Raw genomic sequence first — 12,271 nt, forward strand, 5'->3', positions numbered from 1 at the left:
CAAGCAAAGACATGGGAATGTTTACCACCATGATTTACATGGGAAGAACTACACAGAGTCCACAAAACTTGTGTCAAGACAGGGAACTGCTGAAATTTTGCAAAACACAGGGTTTGGCCCTTTAGCCAGTTTCAAAAATTTCAGACATTTGCCACCAAAGTCTGATGAATGCCGTAGCTTCCTATTCACACCAAGTTACTCAGTTACTTAAAATGGATTTAGATTGACTAACAATTTGACATGTCACTTTGCTAAGTACCATTTGACATAGGACTCTATTTCTGTCGTGAGACAGCACAGTGCTTGCATGTGTGTGTGCCGAAGCATGATATGGGTTTCCACCATTGTGTCACCCACTCTTAATTGGATTAAGGGTCTGAGGGTGTGGTCACTCTCAACCCCGAGAGAGAAGAATGGACTCTTTACTGAGGAATTCTCTTATCAAACTCCAGGAATGCCTCTGAGAGGCTCCCAAATAGATTCACATGGGGGTGTAGACGTTCAGCATACAAATTTGGGGGCACACAATTCAGTTCACAACACATTTCACTTGTTAAAAAGATTTCTGTCCAAAGGAAAACAAACATTTTAACACTTCACTCAACTTCCTGAATTTCCACTCTACTCTTATTTTTTTAATTAATTAATTAATTAATTAATTAACTTATTTATTTATTCATTATTTATTTTTGGCTGCGTTGTGTCTTCATTGTTGCATGTGGACTTCCTCTAGTTGTGGCTAGTGGGGGCTACTCCTTGTTGTGGTGCACAGACTTCTTATTGCGGTGGCTTCTCTGGTTGTGGAGCACAGGCTCTAGGTGCACGGGCTTCAGTAGTTGTGGCTCACGGTCTCAGTAGATGTAGCTCAGAGGTTCTAGAGCACAGGCTCAGTAGTTCCTGTGCAGGATATTAGTTGTTCCACAGAATGTGGGATCTTCCTGGACCAGGACTCAACCCATGTCACCTGCATTGGCAGGCAGATCCTTAACAACTACGCCACCAGGGCGCCCCCAACAAGCATCTTGGTGGCAGGCACCTTCTTGAGACAAACACTGCAATGATAGGCATTTTTGCCATCCAGCTTCTTGGGCTTCACCAACTCGTTCAAAGCTTGCACCACACTCTGAGCTGCCGTGATATCCAGGTAAGGGTTGAGAGTGTCCAAAACCCCGAGGCAGTGGAGACATTGGATCTGAGATCTCCAAGACCCGCCAACGGTTCAACGGATGAGAGTGGTGCCCTCGGAGGGATGGCCTAACCGCTCGTGCGCACTCAAGCATGCTTGCTGCATGGCATCCAGAGTGAACATCAGAAACTCGTGGGCACCTTCCTGCTTGTGTCTGTGGAAGCTAATGACCAGATCCTTCCGGGGCCGGATCACCTCTCCAGGATGAAGGAGGACTTGGGTAATGTGAGTTTGCATAGCACACAGCATGCAGAAGGTCTGGTTCGGACAGATTGTTGAGTGCTGCTGGGACAGCATCGAGCTGGCCAGGGGTGGTGTGTGGGTCAGACACTGCAGCGCTGCATTCATGTAGCAGGTGTTCCCCACATTCTGAAGTCCGGCCCCCACCACAAACGGTAACCTCCAAGGCAGGAGAAGTTTCTGGGCACAAGCCAGCCCTGCTGACACTGGAGTCAAGTCACCGCGCTGACTGCACCAAACCATCTGGGATGGCGGGGACGGCTCCTCAGGTCGAGGGGACCCCCAGTGGGCATCAACACCAGTGGCACTTGGCTGAGGAGAGTGGAGTTTGGGAAAGATGTCGAACTGAAGTGGACACTCATCTCCCCAGTCGAGAGAAGCAGCCTCCACGTCTCTGCAAACAAGGTCCACAAGATTTTCCATCTGGTGCTCCAGCAGCACAACGATGCCTCCTTCCCGGAGACAGTCGGTCTGCAAGTGACAGCCTGGGACACTCCCATCAGCCATTTTATAGCTCACTCCTAGCCCTGCCCCCACCTCCGCCACCCCACCGGTACAAGATCCACCAATGCGTTGCAAGCTCTTAATTGGATTAAGGGTCTGAGGGCGTGGTCTCTCTGAATCCGAAGAAAGAGAGAACAATGGACACATTTCCTGAGGAATTCTCTTTATCAAAATCCAGGACCACCTCTGAGAGGCCCCCCAGTAGATTCACACAGTGGTGTAGACGTTCAGCATACGCATTTGAGGGAACACAATTCAATCCAGAACACACTTCACTTGTTAAAAAGATTTCTGACCGAAGGGAAAACAAACATTTTAACACTTCTCTCAACTTCACGAATTTCAAAGGTACTCTGACGTGACAGAATTTCTTGAGAGCTTTCCACATCAACTTCGATAGTTTATGAATCGCAACTTGCACTCAGAGTCCAAGCAAGTGATTCAAGGAGTGTAAAACCTCTCAGGGAATACATGATTCCATCACTCTTAGGTGAGGAAGCTCTTATGTACCCTCTCAACATCCTCAAATTATCTGTCCTTCTCTTCAACAGTGAAACAGTGTGCTTGCTAACTCATTCCCTGAGACTGAATTGAAGTGTGGAACTGTGCTTGTGTGCGTGTGTGTGGGTGTGTGTTTAGACGTTTCTGAAGGTGGTGTGTGGAAAATTTGACACCCCAAGAAAAAGTGTCCATAGGGAAAGACAATCAGTATTTGGCAACGCCTGGTAAAATTGCAGGCAGGGTGCGCCTGCCTTTGGTGACTCCTCTCCAACCTGCCCAGAGAGGGAAGTCTTCAGCACAGCTAGTTCTTCGGAGGCCAGCCATCAAGGGAACACCTGCCTGGCACCATCGGGCCCTCCTGCTACTTTGGCCCTCGACCCTTTCTTCCTGACCACCCATTTGAATGGACCTCTCGCCACACAGCTCAGTCTGGCCACGTTTTCCAAAGGGAGCCACCTTCCTTGCCAACATTCGAGTTCCTGCTGTCTGGAGCACCCAGAAGAGGAAGCCCCAAGAGCAAGGACTCCAGGTGGCTTAGGGAGACTTGCGTCTGGACATGGACCCCGAGAGGGAGAATGGATCGAGAGACTCGGACGTACCTGAGTTCTGTTTTCCGGAATGCCCAGAATCACGGGCCACCCGTTCTCTGGTCATTATCACAGGGTAGGCGTTCTGTTGAAAGAGTGCTTGCAGGGTGTCCTTCTGACTCAGCCTCAGAACCAGCCTCCTCCTTCGCGATGGTCTTGAGAGCCGGCCTGTGGGAGAGAAAAGGGGGAATGTGTCAGGGGCGAATCCATGGAGATGCAAACCAATGGTACCGGCACAACGGTGGTCCTTGTGCCACGTGAAAAACCTCTAAGCCAGGGGAAGACTCTGCATTTGGAACTACCTTGGGTACACCCCGAAAGCCACACTGACTGGGACCCTGGGAGTTCATGCAAAGCTGAGAGTCAAGGTTATGGGGATTTCCCCCACCACTCGCCAATGATCCACAGAACGCCATGCAAACAGAAGGGGAAAGCCCTAGAAAAACAGGCTAACGTGACCAAAATGGATGGAAGGATTGCCCACCTGTGGAGGCCTCAGAAAGTCTTGATGGCTTCTACCAGATTCAGCTCGAACTCTATGCTAACAAGAGGAGCCGAGCTTCTGGCCTGTCATACGCACAGGGAACATCCACTTTCACTATTTGAAAGGAAACGAGACGAAACTTAAACGAAGCCAGACAAACACACAAGCCAAACCCCAACACAGAATGCACTAGGAGATTGTTTAGAAGACCCCCTTTTTTGAGATAAGGACCAACGTGGGGCCCCGTCTGAAGGTGCCCACCCACCCACACACCCACAACAGCCCGGTACTCCTCGGAAGATGACTTTCCCTTTCTAGGCACCAAGGTCATGCTGACTCGCTGTGTGTTCATGCTATTCTTTCAGTTTGGCAGCCTTGAAGGCTGCCCCCAACCCTGTCCTATTTGAGGCTGGATCGTTCTGATGCCAAGGAATAAATAGGTGGTTGTTTCCTGACTTCCAAACGGGGAGCCGGGTGTGATGGCCAGAGTGGGTGTGGTTTCAGGCAAGTCAGACACGTCCCTGAGATCTTGAGTTTCCTGAATTCTCTCCAACTCTAGGACAACACCAAACTGTCTACAAAGGCTACCTGCTCTAGCAGCTGGCAGCTGGTGACGTAAGGTTGTCTCCAGGTCTCCCCCTGGAAAGAGGCAAGGCAAGGAAAGGGTTTCAAACCCCCAACAGTGAGTTCCCTAAAAAGCACCCTTCCTTCTTGCCAACTCCATGGAAAATCTTTGGAAAACACTCAAGAAACTAATGTATCACACTGGGGATTTTGCCTTTCCAGAGGTTCCTGCACAACCTACCCTGGAGTCCAGTAGGAGACAGTTCGAGTGCTCCGGGAATCACTGTTTCCAAGGCTATAGCTTTCAGCTGTGCTCAAAGAAAAACTCTCTTTTTCTTCTATTCTTAATACATACTGGATGTGGATTCTTTCCCTGGCCACCATAGAAGTTAATCAGTTCAAATGGAACACGAAACCAAAGAGAGCAAATCGGAAACAACAACAAGAAGAGAACATGTGAAACCAACCTAAAATCCCAAACACAGTCAACTGGAAAATAGTTTCAGTTTACTTGGGAACGTTTTCCAGCACTCATGTTCTGTTCTCTGCAACCACAGACTGGGACTTATGGTAGAGAAGCCATTCTCTGGTAAGGGGCTACCAATTTCTATTTCGATTTCAAGAAGGAAAACAAACGAACCATCAAACCAGACATATGTATGTGAAATGCCCTAGTTACTGTGCATCTTTTGGCCCAACTGATTCCTGAAACATGTCTCATGAAATCTATCCATGCCATTTGGTGGTCATTGACAATCTTCAATCTTCGCGATGATCACCACTTGGGGTGGAAATGTGCAGCAGCATATTTCGATGATCCAACCCCAGAGCACAGATGTCGAGGCAACGTAGCTCCTGAGGTGCTGGATGTACCAGAAGACCTGGACGAATCCATGGAGGTAGACCCACATGGATGGCATGGAAACAGCTGGCCAGCCCTTCAGTACCCAGAAGCTCAGGACTTATAATGGATGAGGATGCCCCGCCCCTATTTATATAAATATCCGCAGATGGTGGGGAACACTTCCTTGCAAATTGAGGAACTGGAAGGAATCCATTGAGGCAAGTGGGCTTTGTATTGGGAGGCCTGTTCGGAGGCTCCCAGGTCCCTTTGAAGCTGCCGCCCTTGTCATCCTTTCCCAGAATGCTTGGGGTCCAGTGCTCTCTCGTTTTCACACCTTTTCACATTCCACACATACTTTTGCTCTCCGTGGAATTCTCCAACTCTGAATCCCTCACGCTTAGCTGTGTCACTGTACTTTCCAAAATGGAGAGAGAACCTGGAGCCTAGCTTTCCTCGAGTACATTCCCCCTTCCCTCATCAGCACCAGGACGACATTGCCTCCCACTCCTAAAGCATTTCCTTGGCTGGGGTTTGAGTTCCCGATAATTCACACACTAAGCTTGACTGCTTATCTAGGGTCTACCCATGGTCCTCAACAGTTCGGGACTTTTTCAGAGGTACCCTGAAACCCACCCCCTTGCTCACATGCCATGGAGAGACCATAGAAAGGGGCAGGCCACACGTGTAGGTTTCACAAGCCAAGGAACTTAATTTCAGTGCTTGTCCTTGGCGTCCACAAGACGAAGTCGGTTTCACATTCACTGGTCAACTGGCATCTGTACGAAGAAAAAGAAGAAGAAGAAAAAAGAAGAAGAAGAAGAAGAAGAAGAAGAAGAAGAAGAAGAAGAAGAAGAAGAAGAAGAAGAAGAAGAAGAAGAAGAAGAAGAAGAAGGAGAAGGAGAAGGAGAAGGAGAAGGAGAAGGAGAAGGAGAAGGAGAAGAAGAGGAAGAAGAAGAAGAAGGAGAAAAAGAAGAAGAAGGAGACGGATATGAAGCAAGTTAGATGATGGATGATGACACAGCTGCCTTTGAAAGGAATGCTTTGGATTGCAAATACAACCATCCCAAAATATTCCGTATATTTGGGCTGCAGAGAATTGAAAAACTCAAAACAAACCAACAAAAAAACCCACACAGAAACATAGTACCATCTCCAATGTGTTCTTTTGCCACCAAGGTTTATAAATGTCAGCCACGTAAATTAACATGAGGACAGTGAGCTTATTTAGAAACAGTTGGGAATCGGAGTAATTACACCAGAAATTCGTTAAGCTGGTGTGTGTGTGTGTGTGTGTTTGTGTGTGTATGTGTGTGTGTGTGTCAGTGTTTGTGTGATCTGTGTGTTTGATTTTCTGCACCAAGTAAGGACGGTTCTCAGGTAGTACCCAGGGATGGAGGCCACCGGGACAGGTAGGTGTCTGCAAGTCCCAGGAGGCCCAAGAGGATATCCTAAGGAGGTGCAGGTCCTGGTCCCTTGTCCTCAAGTGCCAGACATCAGAGGGTGGCATGACCATCTTTTTGGATCAGGGTGGTTTTTCCCCAGAAGTTGAAAGTTTTGGGTGAGATAATCACGGAAACATGAGATTGGCTGGCTCCTCCCAGGAGACACTGGCTGCCAGACTTGGACCGGCTCCCTCCTGGACAATCCAGGTGGGGTAAGCTTGCTTGGGAGAGTAGAAGCTTTGATCAGCATGGCAGCCAGGACATCCTGAGAGCCCGCAGGTGTGTTTATGCACAGTCCACCAGTGGCCTCCCTGTGGATGTTCCGCTGCCCGTCCCTGGGCTCCGAGATTTCACTGGAGCAGCCAGCATTGAACCCCCAAGATGGTAAAGCCACAGCTCCTAGCTCTAGCTAGCGTCTGTGCAAGTCCTGCCACCCACAAGGATCTCAGTGTTTCCCGGCACACTGTGACCCAGTGTTCCTCCCGCCCTCTTGAAAGCACCATCTTTTCCATAAGCTGTCTCTTACCGCATCTCCAGTCATACTTGTCCTGACGCTACCGTGGCCAGATTCTTTTCCCAGAAGCCCTATGCCACCTGTGTGGCCCTTGAATCTGACATTTCCTTTCTGCACAATGAAAAGAATGAGAGAGATAGAGAGAGAAAAACAGAAACAGAGAGACAGAGAGAGAGGGCTGTATATTGCTCTAGAGCTCTGGAGAAAGGGGAGGCTAAGACAGGGGGGTGACTGGGAGGGAGCTGAGGACTAGATGTGTCTGCAGAGATATACACACTATAGAGCTAGAGACCCGGATGCAGTTGTAGGTAGAGACTCAGATACATTGGTGTATACACAGTCAAGTGGCAACTCTCAGATTATTTTCCTACTTCGTGCCGCTGACACACACATGGTGGACATGGGGAGCATGGATTGAGCCAGTCGAGAATCACTCAACACAGAGTGTACGAGGCACATGTGTTGGAAAATATTTTTGAAAGAACCAGTGGAAGGGATCACCTGCCACGACGTTACGATGCCACAGGCATTTGGTTTTTCAGTTCCTTTGTGCATCGCTTTAGTTGTAACACAGCTTATCTTTTGAGAGGTGTGTGCATGTAGTGTGTGGCCGTAGACAGACAATGAGAGAGAGAGAGGGACGGAGAGAGATTATTTGCCTGCATAATAAACCGGGCACAGTTGTTACTATGAACTCTGTCAATGAAAGGGTTTACATAGTTCTGTCCTTTTGCGCAAAGGGCGATGCCCTGAGGAAACATTCCACACCATGCACCCAGAAGCCAAGTGAAGGTTGTCACTGAGAGACTTTTTTTGTGATTCCACTAGGGTGTGTTTCTGGCTACAAGCTACAGGACTAGACAGGGGCGTCTGAACCACCTTCCCATGCTGTCCCAGGCCAAGGGAGGGATTTCACCTCCCCGAGGAAACGCGGGAGAATATAAAGCGACCAAATCACAACGAAGAACTTGAACTGAGTGCCAAGGTTTATTGATTGGATCAATGGAATGTCACATACAACGGGGAAATCCAGTTCAGCCTTGGGTCCTCCTCGTTGTCATTGGAAGGCTAGAATTCCTTGAGGCTTCAGAGGCGGTGTCCCTCCTGGTGCCCATGCTTCCCGACAGTCCGTGTGGAGCATGGCATTGCTCGTAGACACAACGCAGTTGCGGTCGACAGTCTTCTTGCCTTGGTCGCCCTGCCAGACACTATCATGAGCGTTGCTTGTTCCTTCTCCTTTCTCTCGCCCGTGGCTCTGCCTCCCAGGAAAGGAGGCTTGAACGGGGCTCGGGGGAAGGTCTTCCTACCTCCCCCTAAGCCTGTGGCACTGGGGAGCCTGGCAGCATGTCGAGCAAGGCCTGGAATTCTTCCTCGCTGAGGGGGGCTTCCAGGGTTGCGGCAAGTTCCTCTTCCTCTGCGTCCGCATTCGGAAAAGGGCCTGCCTTGTCCAGAATGTCCGCGTCTGACAAGAGTTCGTCCAGGAGGCTTGAGGAGCCTGGAAGGGCTGAGTGCTGGGGCTGTTGCTCCAGCTGGGGAGATGTCTCTTCACTTGAGGTTGGCTGCTGCGGCCAGAAGTGTGTCTCTGGGGGTGCAGGCGGCACGATGGCCCCCTGGGCAGGCTGCCCACTGGCGATGACAGCATGTGTCCCTTCGCCCCACGGAACTGTGACCGGAAGAGGCTGCGGGTACTGGCATCCCTGAAGTGCTGCCAGGCTGGGCTGGACCACGATGAACATCAACGGGTGGCCCACACAGCACCCAGAGGCAGCCCCTGGCACAAGAAAGGTGGGGGAGAAAACAGGAGTGGCCGCAGCAAAGGATTGCGTGCTCTCAGGTGCATGAGAGGGAGGATAACGATGAGAGCTGCTATGGACAGTGGGCGGGGGGCTTTGGTCCGACAGGGCAGTCACGGCTGATGTGGCATCTGGTCCTTCGGCCAGGGCATTCACAGGCCCACTAGCGCTCTGCTTCGGGTGCCGAGCTCTTCGGTTCTGGAACCATATCTAGGGAACCATATGGGGAGACAGGAACATTAGCAGCGCGACAGTCCAGATCTACTTGCCCCCGCCCCATCCCCGGCCGGCCCCGCCCCGGCCCGCCCTGCCCTGCCCTGCCCAGCCCTCGAATCTGTCAGGTCCATGGCAATTACTGGTGGGCCTCATCTAAGGGCCATTTTACCTAGAGCTTTCGCCTTGGCTCTTGAAAATGCGGGAGGACGTCAGGGCAGCACAGGACCCACCCCACCCCTCCCCACCCCTGGCTTTGAGGAGAGCCGTCATTGACCGGCTACAACCTCAGGCCCCTCCCTGGCTGCCCAGGACTTCCATTGCCCTCTCCTCTTCCGGAAAGGGATGCCTTCAGATCAGCCCCCTTAGTGTATTCGTAGGACGAAGGGAACCTCCTCCCAATCCCCCCTCGCCAAGCCTACCTATATCCAGCAGCAACCCGTCACAAGGTTTAACACTCCTTCCTCGTGGGAGAAGCCAAGTCCCACCCACTGGTGGAGAACTTACCTGGATTCGAGGTTCGGGAATTCCTGTCTGGTGAGCCAATTCTTCCCTGGCAGCAATAGATGGAAATCGATCCCTCTCAAAGGCTTGCACAAGGACCCTTGTTTGAGAAGGAGAGATGAAAGTCCTCTTTCGCCTGGCCTCTCTTCCCAAGCTTTCTGAAGAAGAACACACAGAGAAGAGAGGACATTCAGGCCAATTGCAGCACATTCACGGCAGATGCAGTGTGTGGTATGTAGGAAGTGGTATGTCATAGATCAAGATCGATACATCGATACGTCTTATTCAGTGCTACGTGAAAATGCCCCATGTGACGGAAGAAGGGATTTCTGCATATCCGGGCAGGTTCCAGACCCGAAGATTCCAAGCCTTCCTGGCCATGCATCTCCCCACCCTCCAACAGGGCCATGATGCTCCTGTGTGGAACAGGAATGGGGCAAGAAGCCAAGATATCATGGTTTCCTCTCTGAAGCGTTCCTGGCCTCCCACGGTCATCCACGTTCAGAGATGATTGTGTCTCAAGGAGATGCTCTGGGGAAATGCCTTTGGATTGCTGGGTACTTACCTCGAGTCAAAGCCTGAGGTGGTGGCGGCCGCAGCGGCTGCGACTGCCCTCCTTTGAAGGCATGCTCCGACAGCAATCGGCTCTGCTTTAGGCGTCTTCTTCGTTGGTTTTGAAACCAAACCTGGGTACAAAGAAAGAAAGCCTTGTCACTCAATGCTCATGCACGTACTTCCAAGATCGATTGCAGGGATGCACCACAGAACAAACGCACAAACGCGCCAGCCAGCCAGCCAGCCAGCAACAAGCCGACTAATGGAGACCCAGTATGGCCCCTCTGCCCCCAGTGGAAATATTTACGAGTCAAAGGGACTGAACTCTCACTGGCAGGTAGAATGTAGACTCCCGCTTTCACCTCTGAAGAAGTGCACCAGATTCCAGAATACACAATCTGTGTCCGTGAAAATAATCCTTCCTCTTCGAGTCACCTTACTGGTGCCCAGAGTAATGACTTGTGACACAGGAGGAGACAATGCTTGCTTTCCCACAGTCAGAATGGGCTGGATAGCTACCTCTCTCTCTCTCTCTCTCTCTCTCTCCCCCGCCCCACCCCTCCTCATCAAAACTACCAGTTTCTCTGTGGGTCTTTTGGTCTCCGTCTACGATTCTCCGCATCTACCTGTTGACGTCTGTCTCTGTTGCCACCCGCCCGCCTGCCCACCTGCCTGCCTGCCTTCCCCTCTCTCTGTCTCTGTCCCAGGCTCTCAGGCTCAATCTCCTTTCCCTCATTTGCTCTCTTTGCCTCACCTTTGGCACGGTCCATGCCCGATTCATGGTTCCCTGCCTCTATTATGTCTCCACAGGCAGTACTATCTCATAACACGCAATCATATCCATTAGCAAGTGCCCCCATGAAAACCACAATTCCCATGCTGCCTGGGAACTACTCATTGACAGTCACTTCTCGGGGACTACATGCCTCCATCACTCTTAGGTCAGGAGGCTCTTATGTACCCGCTCCCCATCTTCAGAATATGTGTCCTTGTCTTCAACAGTGAAGCCGTGTGCATGCTACCTCATTCCCCGAGGCTGAACCGCAGTGTGGACCTGTGCTTGTGTGCGTGTGTGTGTGCATGTTTTTAGAGGTTTCTGACGGTGGTGTGTGGAAAATGTGACACCCTGAGAAAACGTGTTCGTAGGGAAAGCCAATCAGTCTTTGGCGATGCTTTGTAAGGTCGCAGGCGAGGTGTTCCTACCTTTGATGACTCCTCTCCAACCTGCCCAGAGAGGGAAGTCTTCAGCACGGCTAGTTCCTCGGAGGCCAGCCATCAAGGGAACACCTCCCTGGCACCACCGGGCCCTCCTGCTTCCTTGGCCCCTCGCCCTTTATTCTTGACCACCCATTTGAATGGACCTCTCGCCACACAGCTCAGTCTGGCCACGTTTTCCAAAGGGAGCCACCTTCCTTGCCAAGATTCGAGTCCCTGCTGTCTGGAGCACCCAGAAGAGGAAGCCCCAAGGGCAAGGACTCCAGCTGGCGTAGGGCGACTTGCGTCTGGACATGGACCCCGAGAGGGAGAATGGATCGAGAGACTCAGATGTACCTGAATTCTGCTTTCTGGAATGCCCAGTTCTCGTGCCAGCCGTTCTCTGGTCGTTATCCCGGGGTAGGGGTTCTGTTGAAAGAGTGCTTGCAGGGTGTCCTTCTGACTCAGCCTCAGAACCAGCCTCCTCCTTCGCGATGGTCCTGAGAGTCGGCCTGTGGGAGAGAAAAGGGGGAATGTGTCAGGGGCGAATCCATGGAGGTGCAAACCAATGGTACCGGCACAGCGCTGGTCCTTGTGCTACGTGAAACATATCTAAGCCAGGGGAAGACTCTGCATTTGGAACAACCGTGGGCACACCCTGAAAGCCACGCTGAGTGGGACCCTGTGGGCTCAAGCCAAGCTGAGGGTCAAGGCTATGGGGATCCCCCCACCACTCGCCAAGGATCCACAGGGCGCCATGCAAGCAGAAGGGGAAAGCCCTAGAAAAACAGGCTAACGTGACCAAAATGGGTGGAAGGATTGCCCACCTGTGGAGGCCTCAGAAAGTCTTGATGGCTCCTCCCAGATTTACCTTGAACTCTGTGCTAACGGAAGGAGCCCGGCTTCTGGCCTGTCATACGTACAGGGCACATCCGCTTTCAGTATTTGAAAGGAAACGAGACGAAAGCCAATCGAAGCCAGACAAACACACAAGCCAACCCCCAACACAGAACGCACTAGGAGATTGTTAAGAAGACCCACATTTTTGAGATAAGGACCAACGTGGGGCCCCGTCTGATGGCGCCCGCCCACCCACACACCCACAACAGCCCAGTATACTTCGGAAGATGAGTTTCCCTTTCCAGG

General features: G+C 51.3%; 1 protein-coding gene across 1 annotated transcript; it reads right to left on the reverse strand.

Annotated features, from left to right (window-relative positions):
- Positions 1-8,179: 8,179 nt before the first annotated feature.
- Positions 8,180-11,637, reverse strand: LOC309629548 (double homeobox protein 4-like protein 4; the record flags this gene model as incomplete). The annotated part of the gene is made up of 4 exons (XM_082393624.1): positions 8,180-8,869; positions 9,380-9,534; positions 9,942-10,062; positions 11,483-11,637. Coding segments are annotated over 4 exons (1,121 nt in total), but the record flags the coding sequence as incomplete, so codon positions are not given.
- Positions 11,638-12,271: the final 634 nt, after the last annotated feature.

This window comes from Balaenoptera borealis (assembly GCF_965194805.1).
Source record: "Balaenoptera borealis genome assembly, chromosome: 5".
NCBI lineage: Eukaryota > Metazoa > Chordata > Mammalia > Artiodactyla > Balaenopteridae > Balaenoptera > Balaenoptera borealis.